Source organism: Octopus sinensis, linkage group LG1 (genome assembly GCF_006345805.1).
Source record: "Octopus sinensis linkage group LG1, ASM634580v1, whole genome shotgun sequence".
Classification (NCBI taxonomy): Eukaryota; Metazoa; Mollusca; class Cephalopoda; order Octopoda; family Octopodidae; genus Octopus; species Octopus sinensis.
In genome coordinates this window covers 199436776-199460359 of record NC_042997.1, presented here as the reverse complement: position 1 = coordinate 199460359, position 23584 = coordinate 199436776, and the positions used below count along the sequence as shown (strand labels likewise).

Below are 23584 nucleotides of genomic sequence, written 5' to 3'. Positions count from 1 at the left end.
GTAATATTATTGAACTTTGAGCAAGTCTTAAACTTGGTGGAACCTTCTGAGGAAGTTGAAGAAACAATGAATAGCATTGTAGACATTTGTAGAAAGACTTATTAAAGGGGAACTCTTTACTGTCAAAATTAAATATTCAATAAATCTGATTTGAAAATATGAAGACAAGAATAATGTGGAGCTGAAAACTACAAAACATTGCAGAAATACATTTGCATTATTAACAAAAGAAACGAGGAAACATTTTGAAATAAATGGTATTTATAGAGAATCTGATTAACACATGCAGTGCATAGCTCAGTTCAATAAGCCAGGCTTTTATTGAGATAAGTTCAAATACTTTGAAATATTGATGCCATTCTGTCGGTTATCATTTAAAGTGGAGTTGATAAGGACACTGGAACTTCATGAGTTGCAGAATAAGCTTAATAATTTAAATCAGAAAATACTGGGAATTTTGGTGCCCATGACTGACAAATTCTCTAGGCTAATAATGCAGTATTTGATGTTCTAACAAGGCATCCATGTTAAGCTTGAATATAAAGAATACCTTTTGGTATTAAATACCGCTTTCATCATTAATGATTGATTTTTAATATGACTGATGAAAGTTTAAATTAATAGCTCAATCAGTCTTTGCTTCTTTTATAAATCTCTCTATATATATAAAGCTAAAGTTGTCTGTATGGCAGGTTTGGTAGCCTTCAACTAACACTATCTCCTCCGAAACCCTGCAGCGCAAGTTGACCAAAATTGAGAGTATGATAGAAGAAGGCTTGCTCTTCCTTCATAGAAGAAATAATTCAAATTGGACCATGTTAACACCAAAAATTATTTACATTAAAAAGGTGCTTTTTTTCTATGAAAATCGCTATTTTTTGACTGCTGCGTGGCCAGTTTTCAGTGTATTTCAACCAGAAAAATGTTCACTTAAAGAGAATAACAAGCTACATAATGCAAAATTTTTTTCAAAAATTCCAATTCTAAAGGGTCAAAACAAACCTGAGCAACGCCGGGCGATACTGCTAGTATAATATAAAACAATTAATTTGAGTAAAAATTTTAAATAATAGAACTAACTTAATTTTAACCATAATAGACCAAAATGAGAATCTGCCTACTGCATGTTCGAACTACTTTTGGATGGATTTTCAAACTATCGATGGATATCAATAGTCAGAAATTTGCAATCATTGGATGAATATACTAATGTATAGAAATCAATAACAATGAACAAAAAAAAAAAAATCTTTTTAAGAAAATTCATAAAAAGAACTGAAAAGAATATTAAGAGAGTAACACTAGAAGAATATAGAAATTCAATCATTGATCAATATTTCTCAAATGTAAGGGTGAAAAATAGGGTCAATCACTGATTTTCTTGTGTTTGACGAGCTTATTGCAATCAACCACAGCAATGTTTATTAATCTCAGTAGTTTATCAACAAGTTACTTACTCAGTGCTTCCACTGTTTATAACATTAAAAGTATGATTCCAAAATACTTGTGTACATTTAATGGACTGAACTACTGAAAATTATGAGTCTTGATCTTGGACATAACATACCAGAAGGTATGAGATTCAAAGAGTAAACACTTTACTTGACATTATTTTCAGTTTTGATTATTATATTTTGTATTTTGAGAATTATAATCTATTGCACATTAAATGTGATATAAACATTTTAAGGTCAAAGAGATTTGGGAGACATATATTTTATATATCTTCATTAAGTAGTAATGAAGAAATTTGCTTTGAATATAATGTAATCTTGCTATAAATTAAAATAATTCTCTAATATAACTCTTAAAATTCTCTTTTAAGAATCTAATCTTATTAATAGCAGAATGTGTAGATCTAGAATTTACTTTCCGAAAGAATACAATACAAATAATTGAAAATATATTTCTATTGAATATAAAACAACTGAAATGAATGTATTTTACAATAATATACATATTTCTCAGAATGATAAGCTACATACTAAATAGAATGAAATCTGGATTATTCTCATAAAATATAACATACTGCTCTTACCTTTTTATTTTCAATATAAAAAAGACACAAAATTAAACAGCTGATTTGCCTATTTTTATATTTTTGTATTTTAGCATCCATAGAGTCAAATAATACTGATACAAACTGTTTAAAAACATTGGGAAAAATTGTTAAATATAAAGTTCACAATAACTTTTAACTTAAGTTTTATTTTCTTCCTAAATTCAGTTTTGTTTTAAATCTATATTTTAGCGTTTTCCTTGTAAATCAACACTATATTTTAAGCATAATGTAAGAAATTAATTTCAAAAGCAAAATATATCTTTTAAATTGCTTTTAATCAGTTATTATTACAGCATTTAGATAAAGTGCATGAATATTAACTATATACTTACTTTGTTTCATCAATATGCACAGCCTCTAATACATCGGCTGCATAAGCAAGGTTTTTCAACAAATCTTCCTTGAGGATATCATCTTTGAAAACACGGTCATATATCTGCCGCATTCTGAAATAGTGGAATTTTCAAATAGAGGCAGGTGATACACAAAATTTATATTGGATAAGTAATATGCATAGTACACACACAAAAAAAAAAAAAGAAAAGAGGATTCATCATACTACTACTGCACAAATAATATTATCAGATAGATGAAGAAATATTCAAGTTAAGGCTAAGGTATCCAATCACTGCACAAAAATTTGCAACAAACTACAAATAAAAATAATACAAATAAACAATGAATAATACATTTCAAGCCAGGCTGCACACAATGTAGATTCACAGATTATCTCATGGTGGGGGCTTTTTTTGCGATAATTTGACCTGTTAAAACATAAACACATCATGCTCTACTGTTGCGGGAATGGGAAAGCACATTGGACAACATAGATAGGATGATCAGAACTGATATGACTTTGATTATATATGCGTTCTGTTAGTGCTGATCAAAGACAGATCAATAACAGCAGTAAGCTACACAGCCAAAACAGCATATTGTCATTGAGATAGACGAGGAACATATTAAGAGCACAGTTTGTTGTACAAACATTAATCAAATGGAAGAGCAACTCCACAACACTATCTTTACAACATTTCTACAACACACCAGAACACCTTTCTTACATTTCTACAACGATTCTACAAAATCATTCCACCAGAACACGTTTCTAACATTTCTACAACGATTCTACAAAAACCATTCCACCAGAACACCTTTCTTACACTTCTATAACAATTCTACAAAACCATTCAGGCAATTTGTGATTTCCTGGCAAAATGTTGTGTAACTGTTCTGTCTATGTTGTCAAGGATGTCTATGTGTGATGTTGCAAGAGAAAATCTTAATCAAACTTCCACAACCTCCAGTAACACATTTACAACAATCTACAACATCACAACCTTTGTACAACACTGTGTTAACAACACTACTATGGTACCAATCTAATAATATTTCAGAACACATCTACAAGAATATCCCAACAATATTTCCGTAACAATGTGTTATAAAAAAGCATCATGAAATACTTTTACAACCATTGAACACACCACTAATAGATAATCCAGTCAACATAGTCTTTTACTTGTTTCAGTCATTTTGAATGTGGCCATGCTGGAGCACCGCCTTTAGTCGAGCAAATCAACCCCAGGACTTATTTTTTGTACGCTTAGTACTTATTCTATCAGTCTCTTTTGCCGAACCGCTAAGTTACGGGGATGTAAACACACCAGCATCGGTTGTCAAGCGATGTTGGGGGATAAACACAGACACAAACACACACATATATACATATATATTACCAAATCCACATATATACATATATATTCCACTTACCAAATCCACTCACAAGGCTTTGGTCGGCCCAAGGCGAAAGTAGAAGACACTTGCCCAAGGTGCTATGCAGTGGGACTGAACCCAGAACCATGTGGTTGGTAAGCATGCTACTTACCACCACAGCCACTCCTGCGTCTACAAAATCATTCTAATATCAGTATAGCTATACGGTAAGAAGCTTGCTTCCCAATCACATGGTTCTGGGTTCAGTACCACTTCTATAACCTCGAGCCAACCAAAGCTTTGTGAGTCGATTTGGTAGATGGACATGAAAAGAAGCCTGTTGTTTGTGTGTTCTCCGCCACTGCATGACAACTGGTGTTGGTGTGTTTACATCCCTGTAACTTAGCAGTTCGGCAAAAGCAATCAAAAGAATAAGTACCAGTCTTAGAAAAAATAAGAGTACTGAGGTCGATTCGTTTGACTAAAAGTTCTTTGAGGCAGTGCCCCAGTATGGCCACAGCCTAATGTCTGAAATAAGTATAAAGAAAAAGAATGATAACACTTTCTACAATACTCTGCTAATAACACATTTCAGCAAACCTACAATACCATCTTAACAAAGCCTCTACAAAATTTCAAAACAACACTACAACACTTCACACTTTTGCTGCACCATCATAAAACCATTTATGCAAGGCTATTCTAAAAACACTTCAGTAATATAATTCCAACGATACTTCTACAACATCATCTTTAAACCTCTTCTCCTTCAAAATTCTGGCAATACTTGAACAACACCATCATAAGAGTACATCTACAGCAGAGGTTCTCAAACATTTTGGGTCACTGCCCCCACCACCCACCCTCATGGCCACATAATACCCTCGCCCATCCATTTTATTGTATGCTCTTTTACTCATTTACTTGTGTCAGTCATTTGACTGCAGCCATGCTGGAGCACCGCCTTTAGTCGAGCCAATTGACCCCAGGACATTCTTTGTAAGGCTAGTACTTATTTCTTTATTACCCACAAGGGGCTAAACACAGAGGGGACAAACAAGGATAGGCATAGTTATTAAGTCGACTATATCAACCCCAATTCGTAAATGGTACTTATTTAATCGACCCGCGAAAGGATGAAAAGCAAAGTCAACCTCGGCGGAATTTGAACTCACAACGTAACAACAGACGAAATACAGCTACGCATTTCGCCCGGCGTGCTAACGTTTCTGCCAGCTCGCCACCTTCGTCTTGTAAGGCTAGTACTTATTCTATAATACTTATCCTCACAGCATTCACTATTTTCCTCTCATCCTGGTCTAACAACCCTCCATATTTGTTTTCGTTCGGTTTCCCTGTATGTCTCCACTGTCATGTTTTTGTTCCCAGCTTTGACTCTCCATAAATCCTAAATTTTACTTTAGAATCCAGCTGTAGAAACACTGCCAGATCTGACTGGCCTGGTGCAGCCTTCGGGCTCCCCAGACCCCAGTTGAACCGTCCAACCCATGCTAGCATGGAAAGCGGACGTTAAACGATGATGATGAATTTATGGGACCAACTGTCTTTGAAGACTCATTGTCATTGAATGCCGGAAATGAAGAGTAGATAGGCAGCCAACAACTGATGAAGGGTCCTTTCTCTGTGTTTAGTTGTCCTGTTTTCCATTTTTTTTCTTGTTGTTTACATATTTAACTCATTTGTTTATGTAATTCATGTTATTTGCACCTTTGGTGATGTCCTGTACCCATATATGCATGTATGTATGTATATATATTGGTGTGTATATTGTATGTATATATATATTGGTGTGTGTATATACATATATATTGTGTGTGTGTGTTTGTAAAGACAATAAACACGAAAATGAACTGGATGGAGTTTAATGAATATAGCATTAGGTTTCCATTACAGTGAAGAAAGAACCTTAATATTTCAGGCGTTAGTCTTTCATCAGAAGGAAAATAAAAAAGAGCAAAAGAAGCATAGGGATCACGAGAAAGAGAAATATTAAGTGTATAAAGGAGTAATCGAGGGAAGGGAGCAAGTGGTAAGTGTGTATACTTTTATACTGATGAGCAATTGACTTATAATTGGTCAAAATGTTACTAGCGGTTTTATAGATTGTAAGTTTATGCAACTGGTCTGCTTAAGCGAGGATAATCTGTAACTAAATGACAATAACAAACACAACAACGATTTTGCAAGAACATACTTGACATAGCAGGGAATGCAACATTCACAGACTGGGACATTGTACTTTATATGATAAGATCTTGTAACTTGGAGTACATGACATAGTTCCCAAAATGGTAAATATCTGGAGCACTGGATCTGTGGTCTGCACCTTGTAAATATATTGACTACCTCTGTGGTACTGAGTTGTTTCAACAGAACTGACTGGGGCTAACACAAAAGAATTACTACCAAAATTTTTCATCTTTTTAAAAATATATTTATTTCTTTATTGCCCACAGGGGGCTAAACATAGAGGAGACAAACAAAGGGATTAAGTCGATTACATCGACCACAGTTTGTAAATGGTACTTATTTAATCGACCCCGAAAGGATGAAAGGTAAAGTCGACCTCGGCAGAATTTGAACTCAGAATGTAATGGCAGGTGAAATACTAAGCATTTCGCTGGGTATGCTAACGTTTCTGCCAGCTCGCCGCCTTTTCTTTAAAAATATGATATTATGACCATCTTCCAAAACTCACTGTTCAATATCCTTTTCATTCTTGACGTCTCAGGATTGCATCATCAAAGAATGTCCCTCCCACCTGTATTTCTTTTCCAAATACTAACCTTTAACTTATCAAATTCGTTCTCACCTTCATATAGAGCGTAACTAATCATATCTTTTTACTTATTCAATCTAAAGTAACTATCTTAATTTATCGTTAATATTATTTTCCTATGGTCTACCTATGCAAGATTTTTTTTAAAGTGTTAATTTAACTAAGGAATGATATTAAAGACATCATTTATCATACACACGTTTATAGCATATTCAAGACTGATAAACTATGGAATGAAATTGAAGCCATATGTTCACACCATTTATATTATATAAATGATGTGAACATCTTTATTGGTATATATTTATTATTCATAAGACAATTCATTTAGCAAATATCTATTATTAATTGATGCATACACACATATACATATTTGTATGTACACACACACACACACACATGATTTGATAACAGTTTAACTCAGCTCCATGCAATTTAGTTTTGTAGACTCACAGAATGAGCCTGTATCATCGGGAATCTAGGCCAGGCGACAAGAAGGGCATCTGGCCATAGAAAATCTACCTTTGTAAAGTCTGTCCAACCATGCCAGCATGGAAAAATGGATGTAAAAACAATGATGATGATGATGATGATGATATATTTTATTTTGGTCAAATCAAGGGCTTCAGGCAAGTTACAGCTTCTAACAATGCAGTCTTTGGACACTTAAGATCCTGTTAACCCATTCATGCTGAAGTTTTTCTCATGAATGAAATTGTCTGAAAATTCACAGATACTATGATTTTGACCTAAATAACAATTGTAAAAAATTTCATTGAAGTCCATTTGATACAGACTGCATACACATTAAGAACATGTTTCATTCTTTAATACAGATCATACACAAATCACAATTTGTATGAAGTATTTGTTTTATACCCTTATAAATTGTTATTTTAAATGGCTTATCAGCATGAATGGGTTTAACTGTTCAGCCCATGCCCGCATGGAACATGAAGGTATGATGATGATGATGTAGACATGGCTGTGTGGTTAAGAAGCATACTTCCCAAATTTGCAATTTCAGGTTTAGTCCTGCTGTGTGGTACCTTAAGCAAACATCTACTATACCTCTGACCTTACCAAAGTATTACAAGTGGATTTGGTAGATGGAAACTGAAAGAAGCTCATGTGTATGTGTGTATTTTTGTCTTGGCACTGCTCAATAGTTGAAAATAAGCAACATTCATTTTCATTCTTCTGTGAAAAACTTCTCAGGCCAAGGAGGAATACTTAGAAACAGGCAAGGGTTGCCACAAGAAGGGCATCTGGTCATTGAAAATCTACCCCAATAAATTCTGTCTGATCCATGCAAGCATGAAAAAGTGGGAATAAAAACAATGACGATGAACAGTTATATCTTCTGTTCCATTCCAAAGTTAAGAATATATTTTCAATAATTTTGTTTGTTGTTTGTTCCTTCTCGAGCTATGTCTGGCTCATAAGGGCCGGTTTCCTGGTTTCATCAGCTTATGGGTTCCTTACATGGATGGGGCACTGGTCCATCATAGTTGAGCTGTTAGATGCAGGAGGAAAGAGTGAGAGCAAGTTGTGGCGAAAGAGTGAGCAAAGTGTTGCCATTATCTTCTGCCGGAGCCATGTGGAGCTTAGGTGTTTTGCCCATAAACACACACACATCGTCTGGTCTGAGATTCGATCCCTCGACTGTAAGTCCACTGCTCTAACCACCTGGCCATGTGCCTCCACTAGGCCATGTACCTTCAGTAATTTTAATCATAGAAGATTGCTTGTATCATTTTCAACAATACATTCACTTTTTGATGTAAAAATAAAATGTGAGAGTAGAAGTCTCAAAGTAGCAGAGATAAGTAGTGTACAACTATGTGGTTTTCAAAATATTCTTTCTTCAGACCGCACCATCTTGAGGAGAAGCAAATGTTTTAGAAAAAAAATACTTAGAATAATATTCATTTATTTGTTTTGGTCATTTGACTGTGACCATGCTGGAGCACTGCCTTTAGTAGAACAAATCGACCCCAGGACTTACTCTTTGTAAGCTTAGTACTTATTCTATCAGTCTCTTTTGCCAAACCACTAAGTTACGGAGACATAAAGGCACCAACACCGGTTGTCGAGTGATGTTTTGGGGTACAAGCATAGACACACAAATACACGCACACACACACACATACACATTATTTACATTTGACAGGTATTTGTCCTCATCTTGTTTGTTGTTAACACAATGTTTCAGCTCATATACCCTCCAGCCTTCATCAGGTGTCTTGGGGAAATTTCGAATCTGGTTTTCCCAAGACACCTGATGAAGGCTGGAGGGTATATCAGCTGAAACGTTGTGTTAACAACAAACAAGATGAGGACAAATATCCATCAAATGTAAATAATGTACATAATTCCTCATCTCTTAAATATAGAACTGTAATATATATATACGTTGGGCTTCTTCCAGTTTCCATCTGCCAAATCCACTCACAAGGCTTTGGACATCCTGAGGCTATAGTAGAAGACACTTGCCCAACGTGCCATACAGTAGGACTGAACCCAGAACCATGTTGTTTAGAAGCAAGCTTCTCACCACACAGCCATGCTGCAGCTATATATATTTATATTTATTTCATGGTTCTGTATTAACTTCAAGAAAATTCAAGTACAGCTAGTAAAAACTAATTATACAACTAAATAGATTGAAATGGATGTAAAATTTTATGTTTTGCATACAAAAAAAACATTATAACCATTATAACTGTTTCTTGTATGGGCATGGCTGTGTGGTTAGGGAGCTTGCTTCCTAGCTACATGGTTTCGGGTTCAGTCCCACTGCGTGGCACTTTGGGTAGCCCCGAGCCGACCGGAGCTTTGTGATTGAATTCGGTAGGTGGAAGTTACTGCCGTGTGTGTATGTGTGCATATTGCTGCTCAGTGCCTCTCCGAAAGAGAGAGAGAGGGTTATTGTGTACTAGAAAATATAGCTGTCAAGGAGTGTATTTCATCATAGATTTTACCTGGTTCTATTTACGAGTTTTTCATTGTAGTACAAAAAAAAAAAAAAGGGAAGCAAATTATGCATTAAAATCATAAGGTTGTGAAAGACACCAATAATGAGCAACAAAATTGTTTGTAAAAAAATCAAATGGTAGTATAAATTGTGGTTCATATGTTATGGTTGTATAAATTATAAATTATGAGATAAAAATGTCAAACACACACACGCATATATACATGTAAATAAGGTAGCAGATATTACATTTTAAAATGTCACTAAGTATCTAAAGTATATTAGACTGTATTGAGGTCAATTCAGTAAGGTTACCTACCAATCTTCCTTAACTTTTTCGTTACTGTATTTATTTTGAGATGCTCTGTATTTCTTTCAATTACTCTAAATATAACAAAGAATTTACTGAAATAATTTCGTTATCATTCAGCTAGTGTTAGGGAACATAAATTGTGACTAAGGTTTGGTGGAAGATTTTGATTCAAAATTTATGTAAGCAAGACATTTGTACTACAGAGCCAGAGCCACTTTCAGCCGGGTTAGTAACGAAAGGGTTACTATATTAAAAGAAATAAAATAAAATTAACTATACTATTGAATTGTTTATTTTTGAATTGGTGGTCATAAACTGGGTGTTGAATTTAATCTACCAACCAAAAACTCAGAATAAAGATAACCGGAACAAATGTGGCAAGGCATCTTGTCTGACACTTTAGTAATTCCACCAAACTTGGAATGGCACTTTATCAATGCTGAAATAACCAAGTTGACCGCAGTAGAATTTGGATATAACAGTGAGCCAGAACAAGAATTAAACTTCCAGACACTTTCTATGTCTCTACCAATTGATAGCACACTGTGACATTCATTGCTAAATGCCGAGTACCAACCATTTCTTTTTCTCAAACAAACACATGCACACACACACACACACACATGTATATCCATGTGTTCTTGTAACAAAATATTTCTAAGCATGAATTTATGATCTAAATTTGGTAGTGGAGGTTGCCACAAAGAACTTAGTCAAAACTTAATACAGGTAAGAAAAACTACATGCCTCACAAATTTGTAGTTCTTGTTTCAAAATACACCTATGTTCAAAGGCATTCATGGCTGGTACCAACCTGTATTGTTTTATCTCTAGTATTACATTGTCCATCCTTTCTTAAGATAGCGTGATGTGATACAAGCAAATATGGCTGGTATTTCTAACAAGTAAGTCAAGCACATAATGGCTACTTTGTTGGTTTAGCAATTCAGGGACAAATAGACATGTTTACTCCTCAGAATATTGCTCATTAGATGTCAAACAGTTCATCTACTACACACACACACACATTCTGGGCCATATCACCAAAGCAGGTGTTACAGATTCCCTTCATTTTCTTACATGACAAAGCCTGTCTCTTGGTTTAATACCCCCAGCTGGCCATGGGTACCTTCTATAAAATTCATTCTGTTACAAGCATACAGTCTGAAGATCACCCATGAATTGTAGTTTATTCTTCCCAGCAGTTTCAGTGACGCTACAATAAGGTTATGAGTATTTTTACCTTTCTCTGACTAGTGAAAAAGAAATATTACTTTAAATAGTCTGTTGATAGATAGGAAACATAACTGCAAATTTTTATGCAGTAGCTGGTTGTTCTCTACTGGGCATAGAATTTCTATCTTGGTATTATCAAAACCAGCATGTGGTTTTGGACCTTCAGTGTGGTTAAATAGAAATATCAGTGAGTATATTTACATTCCTAGCCAAAAGGAGTGGCTGTGTGATAAGTAGGCACAGGAGTGGTTGTGTGGTAAGTAGCTTGCTTCCGAGTTCAGTCCCACTACATGGCACCTTAGGCAAGTGTCTTCAACTATAGACTCGGGCCAACCAAAGCCTTGTGAGTGGATTTGGCAGATAGAAACTGAAAGAAGTCTGTTGTATATATATATATATATATATATATATATATATGTGTGTGTATATGTTTGTGTGTCTGTGTTTGTCCTCCCAACATCGCTTGACAACTGATGCTGGTGTGTTTACATCCCCATCACCTACCGGTTCGGCAAGAGAGACCGATAGATTAAGTACTAGGCTTACAAAGAATAAGTCCTGGGGTCGATTTGCTCGACTAAAGGCAGTGCTTCAGCATAGCGGCAGTCAAATGACTGAAACAAATAAAAGAATAAAAGAATAAAGCGTAACAGCTGTAAGATTCCATTAATGTTCATATTTAATTGGATATTAAGTACAAAACAATTTTGGCATCAATAGCAGCAACATCAACATTGTTTTACTGTCACCTTTTCCCTGCTTGTATGGGTCAGACAAGAGTACTTTGAGGCAGAGGTTTCCCTTGGCCAGATGCCATTGCTCTTGCCATTTACCTCATGTTTCTAAGCACTGTAACAATCTCTTAATCCATCGAACAACAGACATCCCCCACACGTTTCCTGATAGATTTCAGAAAATCATTGCTTGCAAACCAGTGAATACAAAGGAATACAAACTCACTCACACAGGCATATACATAAACATATGCTGCTGCTGAGACCCCCTTCGGTCATGACTGACCATGGGATTGCACCTAGAAAGTTACCCTCCCAGGCACAAGTCCAGGCAAGGTTGTTTATGGAAGGTCAGCAGTCGCCCATGCATACCGGCCTCCCCTCTCCACGCCACCATTGTTATCCAAGGGAAAGGCAAAGGGGCCGATACAGCTTGGCACCTGTGACATCGCAACTCATTTCTACAGCTGAGTGAACTGGAGCATCATATATATATATATATTGATAAGAGGCAAACACCTCGAAACTAGTCTATATATAATATATATATACACACACACACATGCACACATTCTCTCTCTCTCTTTCTCTCTCACACACACACACACACATGCATATATAAATGTAACCATCAACTTGTATTCATTTTTTTATAACATGCATTGTTTTGGCTTTATAAAAATATTTAAATTATATATAGATAGATATATATAGTTAATCCAAACAAGAAAGCACAAAAAAACACAACAACGCAAGGACGTGGAACAAATTTAGTATTATTGGACGCTCAGGAAAGAAGGAGGGTTTAACGTTTTGAGCGGAGCTCTCCGTCGGAAACATAGGAGAAAGAAAGATCCAGAGAAGGGAAGATAGAGGGAAAAAAATTGCCAACGGTACACACGAGGTCTTATTTTTGATATATATATATCTGGCAATGTTCCATAAAAACTATACTACAGTAATGTGCATACACACACCATCATCATCATTGTTTAAGCATCCATTTTTTCCGTGTTTGCATGGGTCGGTTAGTCTGTTGAGGCAAATTTTCTATGGAAAGCAAACTTCTTAACCACACATTTGCCATAAAGAGAAGATGACACTTCATGGATAAATGAAGAAATTCCATATCACATTTATCGTGGTACATCTACTGAAGAAAATGTTAGAGCTTCATATCAGCAGAAGCTGCTTTCAGTATGGCCATTAAAAACAAAACAAAAAACTCAAAATTCTTGAAAACTGCTCAGAACTGTTGAAAAAATTTGCTTCGTCTGCTATTGCATTACTGGAAAGAGGTCATGTGGTTAAAAAAATTTGCCTAAGAATCATACGGTTCCAAGTTCCCTACAACTGCACAATTCCTTGGGCAAATATCTTTTATTGTAGTCTTATGACTGTATTTGAATTGGCAGAAACTCTCTGTAAGCAATCCAAATGAACCATTCATGTTCATGGGTGCTCCATTTGACACCACCACATACTAACCCTGGGTACTTTCAACATGGTCCTACCCTGTTGCAAGCATTTGGACCTGGTCTATAGTTTGATAAGAGCAATATATTACAACTCCCAAGTGAGGAGAGGTTGGCAAGAATACTATAATGAATGTAGTTTTCAAAAGATGGTCTTTCTTAAAACTGCATCATCAATACCTTCAGTGCTTTAGAAAAAAATGCAGTTTCAAAAACAAAAACATTTGTATTTCATGGTTTACTTCTAACTTCTAACACTGTTACTGAGTTCAACTAACTGGAATTTCCGCAGATACTGCTTGTAATGAATAATTAATTATACAACCAGAGTGAAATAGCACACAAGATTTAATGTTATTCATGCAAATTTATGACCAGTTTTATGCAATATTTCTGGTATGTATTTATAATTAGTTAGTCTTAGAAGTTATAAAACAAGGTTATAATAGGTGCTTCTGTTACTTTTTGAACGAAACCATAAAATAAAAAGAAATAAATCTGGACTAGAGGGATTTGCACTGGTAGATTGTCTGGTGTTTTTTGTTTTGAAAATTGAAGAAATTTCTGAAAGAATAAATGTGGAATGTGTAGGTTGTTCTGCCTCAAGCAAATAAATAATGAAAGCCTCTTGTTTAATTTTCATTTTTCTTCAGGATTAAAAGGAATTTGTGATAGAAAGAAAATTGAAAAATGGGAAAAGTTATTATCTTCAGATGTAAGAATGTGATACGGAGGACGTTACTAATGAAAGGGAAGAGGGACAAAAAGCTTGGTGGAATAATTTGTGATCTTTTGAAATTGGCTGAGTTTATTGGAGGAGATAAAAGGAGAATATCGGCAGCACATTCAGAGATGGAGTAGCGAGATTAAAAGCCATGAAAGTCTGTAATCAATTTCAGTTGAAGGAAATAGACCTGAACTTTAGCTGAGATATTCATCTCATACAACTGAATGTAGTAATCAGTCATAAACAATACAGAGAAGAGAAGGAATTTGAGCAATAAAACATATTTTATTACTACCCACAAGGGGCTAAACATAGAGGGGACAAACGGATTAAGTCAATTACATCGACTCCAGTGTGTCACTGGTACTTAATTTATCGACCTCGAATGGATGAAAGGCAAAGTCGACCTCGGCGGAATTTGAACTCAGAACGTAACGGTAGATGAAATACCAATTTCTTTACTACTCACAAGGGGCTAAACGCAGAGTGGACAAATGGATTAAGTCAATTACATCAACCCCAGTGCGTCAATGGTACTTAATTTATCGACCCCGAAAGGATGAAAGGCAAAGTCGACCTCGGTGGAATTTGAACTTAGAATGTAGCGGCAGACGAAATACCTATTTCTTTACTACCCAGAAGGGGCTAAACGCAGAGGGGACAAACAAATACAGACGAACAGATTAAGTTGATTACATCAACCCCAGTGCATCAGTGGTACTTAATTTATCGACCCCGAAAGGATGAAAGGCAAAGTCGTCCTCAGCGGAATTTGAACTCAGAACGCAGCGGCGGACAAAATAACACAAAGCATTTTGCCCGGCGTGCTAACGTTTCTGCTAGCTCACCACCTTACTCAATTTCTGTATATAATGAAATAACAAACTCACTAAATCAATTACCTAGCGATAAGACCTAGTTTGACATTGACAACAAAAATGTTGCCTTCTGTAAGAAGCCTGTATAAAATGTGAGAAGCTGCATGTCTGTGAGAGAGCCATGTGAATTGGATGTTGGAGATCTGCAGTGGCTGGAAAGAAATTAGTCATGTGTGATTTGTTAGGTGTGTTCTAGTAGCATGACTGAAAGAGCACAAGTGAGCTGAAACAGCAAGTGGCCTATAATAACTGCTGTCTGTTTGTGTAGGATTAGGATGGTTGGTTGAACTAGTGGTGGACGTGATGCAAATGTATGCTGTTGGTTTCATGATAAAGAGTGATTTACTGGTAATAGGGAGTTCAGTCTGACTACACTCCCTAGTGTATATTTGTGCCTATATGTATGCATGTATATAAATATGTATATATCATCATCATCATCATCATCATTTAATGTCCGCTTTCCATGCTAGCATTGGTTGGACGATTTGACTGAGGTCTGGTTAACCAGACTCCAATCTGATCTGGCAGAGTTTCTACAGCTGGATGCCCTTCCTAACGCCAACCACTCAGGCCATTTACCACAGATCTTTACATTCCTATCAAAAGCATGTGCTTGTTTATTACATGTCTCTCTCAATGCAGTATTTATGCTTGTACATGCTACACATACAGGAGGAGAGAGTTGACAGAACTCTGCAGAAGTTTAATTTCTTCTTCAAGAAATACACTGACATTTTATTGTCAAAACACTTTCTTTCTCCTGCAAACGTAGCTTCATTTACACCCAAAGTCCTAATATTAATTGCCATTGATAGTCTTAAGTATAAGACTCAACTGAGGATGGAGCTCATCATCATCATTTAACATTTGCCTTCCATGCTGTCATGGGTTGACTGGTTTGACTGAAAACTGGCAAGCAAGGAGGCTGCACCAGGCTCCAGTCTGATTTGGCAAGGTTCCTACAGCTGGATGCTTGAATGGTGCTTATTACATGCCACCAGCATGGGTGCCAGTCAGGTGGCACTGGCCACAACTACAATTTCGATCTTGACACAAAATGTAGCACTGAATTTATTGTCAATGCAAACTTTGCTAATAATACTTTCATAAGTAACTCGCATAGGTTTTACGATATATCTATCTACACATAGTTTCTTTAGTGACCAGTTAACTACAGAGCAAAACTCTTGTCAAGAGCCTTTTACAGATTAGTAAACAGAAAATAAAGTGGTTTACAAAAATAGAAATATTATTTCTAATTCTCTCTAAAGGAGACTGGCAGTGGTACTGGATATCAACAGTTATCACCAAGCTAATATGGCAGTCCATAAATATATGACTAAAGCTGTCATTGATTAGCTCCAACAGGCCAACACCTCTAGCTAGCTATATGACACACAAACCTATGTCCAAAGTGATTTAGTCTTACTAGAAATCTTGTTCTTTTGGTTTCCCATCCAAACTGTCTGCATCCTGAACTGATAACCGTAACCCTTCAACATTCAAATCAATAAAAATTGTTTGCATTCCATAGAAGGTACCCTTTATTTGTCTTCATTCTATTACAACAGAAATTGACTCATTTTCTTCAAATGTATTCATATCTGTAGTTTTATGCCTTAAACTATAATATTTTAAGTAACTGTTAAAATAATTTCTCCTTATTTTCAAAGTTATTATTGCTTTGTTAATTAATGAGAACCTAGGATCCAAATGACTAATTCAGTCGAAAGATATAATTAACCAAGTTGCAATAATATTTTCTCTTGATTAGAGTGTTAAAAATATTTTCTTATTACATATATTTAATTCAATAAGAGCTATTTAATTACAAATCTTACAAAATTATCATGCACAACACACACGTAGGGTACAACATCATTCATTATTATAATTATTATTGCTATTCTGTTGTCCCCACTATCTTAAATAATTTGATGTTTCCAACAAGGACAGTTTAATTTTATATAGGAACTATTTAATTATATTAATTTGTAAGCAACACAGGCTGCAGTCATTGCAATTCCCCATCCATCCCACTCCTAGGAGCTTGAGAAGACTTACATTATCTATAATTCCACCTTCCTATATATATATATATATATATATATATATATATAACAGTTCTGTGGACATGTGGCTTAGAGGTTAATAGCACTGGTTACTAACCCCAAGATTCTGAGTATGATTCCAGGCAGTGACCTGGATAATAATAATAATAATATCGAGGTGAAAAAACCCTTAAGAATGAGAACCCAGGTTTGAAATTTCCCCAGGACACCGAATGAAGGCTGGAGGGTATATCAGCCGAAATGTTATGTTAACAACAAAAAAGGTGAGGACAAATATCTGTCAAATGTAAATAATGTATATATATATATATATATATATATATATATATATATATATATATATATGGCTGTGTGGTAAGTAGCTTGTTTACCAACCACATGGTTCCGGGTTCAGTCCCACTGTGTGGCACCTTGGGCAAGTGTCTTCTACTATAGCCTCAGGCTGACCAAAGCCTTGTGAGTGGATTTGGTAGATTGAAACTGAAAGAAGTCCATCATGTGTGTGTTTGTGTGTGTCCAAAATCGCTTGACAACCGATGCTGGTGTGTTTACATCCCCGTAACTTAGCAGTTTCACAAAGGAGACCAATAGAATAAGTACTAGGCTTACAAAGAAGAAGTACTGGGGTCGATTTGCTTGACTAAAGGCAGTGCTCCAGCATGACTGCAGTCAAATTACTGAAACAAGTAAAAGAGTATATATATACATATATATATACATACACATGTACACACACACATACATAGATTCTATTGTTTTAAACCCAGTGTTTCTCAACCATTTTGTAGGATACAGTCATGAACTCATTTTATTTTTTGGGGTCTTTGCAGTCACAGCATATCTCCAGAGGTCTCGGTCTTTCGTCATTGCCTCTGTGAGGCGCAACGCTTGAAGGTCATGCTTGACCACTCCATCCCATGTCTTCCTCGCTCTACCTCTACCCCGGATTCCTTCAACAGTTTGAGAGTGGCACTTCTTCACACATCTCTCCTCATTCTTCCATAGTACATGACCATACCAGCGCAAACGTCTCTCTTTGCATATTTCTGATTATTAAAAAAACTGAAGTAGAGAAGCACTATGAAACTATACAAGCAAAAATATTTGCTAACACATTGAAATACGGTTAGTCAGGTATACATTGAATCTCAATTGATTGCCAAAAGGAGAAAACAGACTTCATAGAAGAAAGTACCATTTGCTCTGCATATAGTAATTAATGAATGAATAAGAGGTGCAATTTCCACTTTGTTCCCCGACATCCATTCAAATCCTGATGTATTGTTCGGCATTCATGTATCAATTTGTCTTGTGAATATTTCTACTTATATATTGTCATCCTTGTTACTTCATTCATTGAACTAATTAGTTATCAGAATCTTAGAATACAAATTTAGCTTCTAATAAAATATATACAGTTTTTTTTTTCTGCTTTTGTAAACTGAACATTCACCAATCTCTCTCTCTCTCACACACACACACACACACCTACAGATGTATAATATCATAAGTTGATTGTCAATCTTTGATAAAATGAATACATCTTTCCACTCTGTGCAATGTACTGAGTTCTGTATCAAGTATTTGCACCATGTAAAATATATTTTTATACAATTTACAACTCTTACTCACTGTCACTTTATCTATCTAGGCATGAAGTGTGTGATTAAGAAGTTTGCATCCCAACCTCTTTGTTTCAAGTTCAATCTCACTACATGGCACCTTGGGCAAACCAAAAGTCTTCTGGGTGGATTTGATAGACAGAAGCAACGCATGTGTGTGTGTGCGTGTGCGTGCATGTGTGTGTGTGTGTATAATAATAATAATAATATTAGGGAGTATAACTCCAAACTTATAGGGAAAATTTCAATTTAGTATTAAATCAAATTTCACAATATAAATATATATGATATAGAAAAATTAGAGAGAAACCACTATTATGCAATTTAAAAAATTGATAGACGTAAATCACACCATATAGAAAAAATAAAATATATGACAAAACATTTATCTAGCTCACAATAAAGTACATAATAATAAATAGTCTATTTACTAATTATATATTGTTTATTTATTATTATGTACTTTATTGTGATCTAGGTAAATGTTTTATCATATATTTTATTTTCTATATGGTGTGATTTATGTCTGTCATTGTTTGAATAACATGATAGTGGTTTTTCTCTAATTTTTATTTATATATATATAGATATATATATGTAAATATGTACAGTATATATAAAAAAGATAAGACCATTATATAGAATAACGATCATATAAAGTGGCCAGCATGGAGAAAACTGTATAGGAAATAATTATTTTAGATATATAATATGAATATAATTAAAGTTACCAAAGGGGCACCATCATGCCAGAAATAGCAGTCAAAACTGACTCTAGTACAACACCATGTATTTATAATAATAATTATAATAATAATTGTGTACAGTGCTCAGGTGCACTACAACTCATCTAAAGTGTATATATTATCAGGTGTAGTTTCGGCGGATTTCGGAAAGCATGAGGGCCTTAAAAGATGCAGTGTCATGGCAGTCAACAACTGACGCAGGCAGTTTATTCCATGCTTCAGCAACTCTGAGCGTGAAAAAATGTTTCCGAAAGTCATTATACAGCATATGTGCTATATGAATAATCATGTGGTTCTAGAGTCAGTTTTGACTGCTATTTCTAGCATGGTGGTGCCTCTTTGGCACCCTTAATTATATATATAATTAAGTAAGTTATTAATAATATTCCCTGAAATAATTATTATATATATATAATTTTAATTTACATTTTTAATATTTTCTTTATTTCATTTATTTAATTTTTTTATTTCATCTTTTTCATTTTGGAGTCTGTAATTTTGGATAGACATCATCTTTACTCTAATGTGTATGGTTAGATGTATGTGTGTATGAGAGAGAGAAATGCTGGATGTCATTGTGGAGAAATGTGTCTGCTGTGATGTTGGTAAGACTCTTGTTCTTACTGTCAACAGAAGTAGGACGTGAAAGCTTCATAAAAGAGCTTGCAAAAACAAGAAGTATGAGTAGAATATCTGCTGTACATGTAAATGAAAGCTTGGTCAGTATTTTGTGTCATCAGCAGAGTTGAGAATGTAACCAAGGAAAGGAAAACCGATCGTCCACAAGGGATTGTTGCTTAAAACGTTAAAGCTTTAGGCTACTTTGGTATTATGATAATTACCTATCTAGATAATCAGATTGTAGTTAAGCCAAAAGTCAACTCTGACAAAAAAAAAAAAATACAAAATAAACTATGATCAAAAGGATTCCAGCCATGACCATCCAATCTATTTATATGTTTAGGATTACATTGACCAAGATGTTTGCCATTTTTTTAAGATGGCTAGATTTGATTTGAAGGAGATTTGACTGTTGTTTTTATTACAGGCTAAGCTACCATCTAGAGGTACCCTCATTAGCTTAATCAGCTAAGCAAGGTGTTATTGACACAGCAGTATCACCATCAACCGTTACAAGGTCAAAGCGGGGTAGAAATAGAATGGCAGTTTCTGTGGCCAAAAGTTGATGGACCAAAAGATACCATATATCTTATAAAACAATTACATAAGAAATTTTAAGCAAAAGAAAATAAAGTATTCTGCTTTGCATTTCTCAATTAAGACAAAACATTCAGTGTAAACTAAGACACCTGTGGCTGTGTGGTAAAAAGTTTGCTTCCCAATCAGATGGTTCCAGGTTCAGTTCCACTGCATGCTACCGTGGTCAAGTGGTTTCTACTATAACCTTGGGCCAATCAAGGACTTGTGAGTGGATTTGGTAAATGGAAATTGAAAGAAGCTCATGATATATATATATATAATGAGCTTCTTTCAGTTATATATATATATATATATATATATATATATATATCATCGTTTAACATCTGCTTTCCATGCTGGCATGGGTTGGATGGCTTGACTGGGGACTGGTGAGCCAGATGGCTGCACCAGGCTCCAATCTGATCTGGCAAAGTTTCTACAGATGGATGCCCTTCCTAACGCCAACCACTCCAAGAGTGTAGTGGGTGCTTTACGTTCCACTGGCATGACGGCAAGTCAGGTGGTACTGGCAACAGCCATGCTCCAATGGTGTTTTTACATGTCGCCTGCACAAGAGCCAGTCCAGTTGGCTCTGATAACGCCCTTTCTCAAATGTTGTTTTCCACATACCACCAGCACAAGTACCAGTAAGGCAACACTGGTAACGATCAAGCTTGAATGGTGCTTTTTACATGCCATATATATATATATATATATATATATATATACATGCACATATACTGAGAATTTACAAAAAGACGAAGACGGGTGTGTAAACAACAAACAGATGTATTAGTTTAACGCTCGAGAGGTGAAAAACTCTTTTACGTTTCAAACCTACACTCTTTGACAGAATCAACAGGGAGAGAAAATAGAAAAGGTTTAGTGGCCAATGATCTATCATGGCAAATGCCGGACAGAGAGGTCACATAGGAGAGCTAGGAAGAAGGGGAGATAATAAAGTAGTGGTGATCCCAAAATGTATATATACATGTGTGTTTGTGTTTGTCCCCCACTACCTTTGACAACCAGTATTGATATGTTTTTGTCCCCGTAACTTAGCAGTTCATCAAGAGAAATTGAGAGAATAAGTACCAGGCTATAAGAAAAACAAAACAGAAACTAGGGTCAATTCATTTGATTAAACATTCTTCAAGGCAGTGCCCCAGCATGGCCTCAGTCTCATGAATGGAAGAAGTAAAATATATATGAATGACTGTAAAAAGTTGTTCAAGACAGGCTAATAGGTATATAGGTGTTACAAATAAAGGTGGATTGTTAGAAAAGTTAGATATGACTCCATTTTCAGCACCTGTATATTTGTTATAACTACTAATGCAATAATGTAGGAGTTTTAAGATTGTTGAAATGCTGCAGAAAACTTACTGTTGAAAGAAGAATGGCATGGAGTCCAAAGCATGAAAGTGGTTTCTTCTTCTAATAACCCCAGAAAATAAACAGCAAAGTTGATTTTTGGCAGGATTTGAACTTAAGATCTAAATACCGCCAGACATTTTGTCTGATTCTCTAAAGATTTTGATAATCCACTACTGCATGATGGCAAAGACCATAGAATTAATTAGTATAGAGAACCCAACATCCAAATGGTATATGAGTGAGATATGGCCTTGTTGGAAGAGTGTAAGTAGGAACTGAAAACATTATTTACATTTGATGGATATTTGTCCTCATCTGGTTTGTTATTAACACGTTTCAGCTGATATACTCTCCAGCCTTCATCAGGTGTCTTGGGGAAATTTCAAACCTGGGTTCTCATTCCTAAAGTATTTTTCGATGTTGTTATTATTATTTTTATTATTCAGGTCACTGCCTGGAATCGAACTCAGAATCTTGGGGTTAGTAGCCCGTGCTCTTAACCACTATGCCATATGCCCATGGAGGTGAATGTAGTGATAGTATCCTGAGTGAAAACAGGATACTAGAAGTTTAGAAAGACCTTTGGTGTAGTTGTTAAGAGCACGGGCTACTAGCCCCAAGATTCTGAGTTTGATTCCAGACATTGACCTGAACAACAACAATAATAATACTAATATCGAAAAATACCTTAGGAATGAGAACCCAGGTCTGAAATTTCCCCAAGACACCTGGTGAAGGCTGGAGGGTATATCAACTGAAATGTTGTGTTAACAACAAACAAGATGAGGGCAAATATCCATCAAATGTAAATAATGTTCATAATTCCTCATCTCTTAAATATAGAACTGTTGGAGCTGAATAGTTTTTACTTTGCAAACTTTACAAAAGATGAAGTGGTGTCACTGGTAGGCTGACAGAAAATCAGGACTTCATATGTGACAGATGCACAGGAATAATTACTGAACTGCTCAAACAGCTCACCAGACATTCATGGCAGTTTCTTTTGCTCAACTGGTCTGTTTGTTGCTGGAGGTGAATGTAGTGATAGTATGGTAACCTGAGATAAAACAGGATGCTAGAGGTTTAGAAAGTTGTTAGATATAATATTGTCCTTAATGATTTGTTTTCTCTGTGAAAGACTGTATCAAGCATATAAGTGGTTCTACATTTTATCAACGAGGTATAAACATTGAATGCAAAACATCTGCTGAGGTGGGAGAAAATGAGTCATGTAGGCTCTACTAATTGTGAAGAAGCAGAGCACAAATAAAACCAAATCAGAGGTTAAGCGTAAGTGACATGTTGAGAACCACTGATATAGACTGAATGATCTGAATCTTTTTTGTTCTGTCATAGCTCAGTGGTTCATAGTAAATGGAAATATACTCTCAATTTTGGTGGAGGTAGAATGAGAAATCCCAAAAGAAATTTAGGCTTTCAAACAAGACATCAACAATCACAAAGAAGGGGCAAGTTTTTTTGTTTTTTTTTATCATATGACTTAGTGAGAATGGAAGGGTACCACTCATGCATTTTGTGGAGCTGCTATGAATAGGGGTGTTGGAGTAGTCTGATCTGAAAGCTTGCAACAAAATGGACTCTACCAAAGGTACCAGTCAATCAGGTAATGGCATTAAATTAGGCAA

At 35.4% G+C, this 23584-nt stretch overlaps 1 protein-coding gene across 3 annotated transcripts in view; it reads right to left on the bottom strand.

The window, feature by feature from the left end:
- The window catches only part of LOC115213196 (calcium/calmodulin-dependent 3',5'-cyclic nucleotide phosphodiesterase 1A), a 720553-nt gene that overhangs the window by 111705 nt on the left and 585264 nt on the right, over positions 1–23584 (bottom strand). For all 3 annotated transcript variants that reach the window (XM_036508297.1, XM_036508301.1, XM_036508304.1), the window contains exon 5: positions 2395–2508. In XM_036508297.1, coding sequence (XP_036364190.1) covers positions 2395–2508 — 114 coding nt within the window. The remainder of the gene's footprint in view (positions 1–2394; positions 2509–23584) is intronic.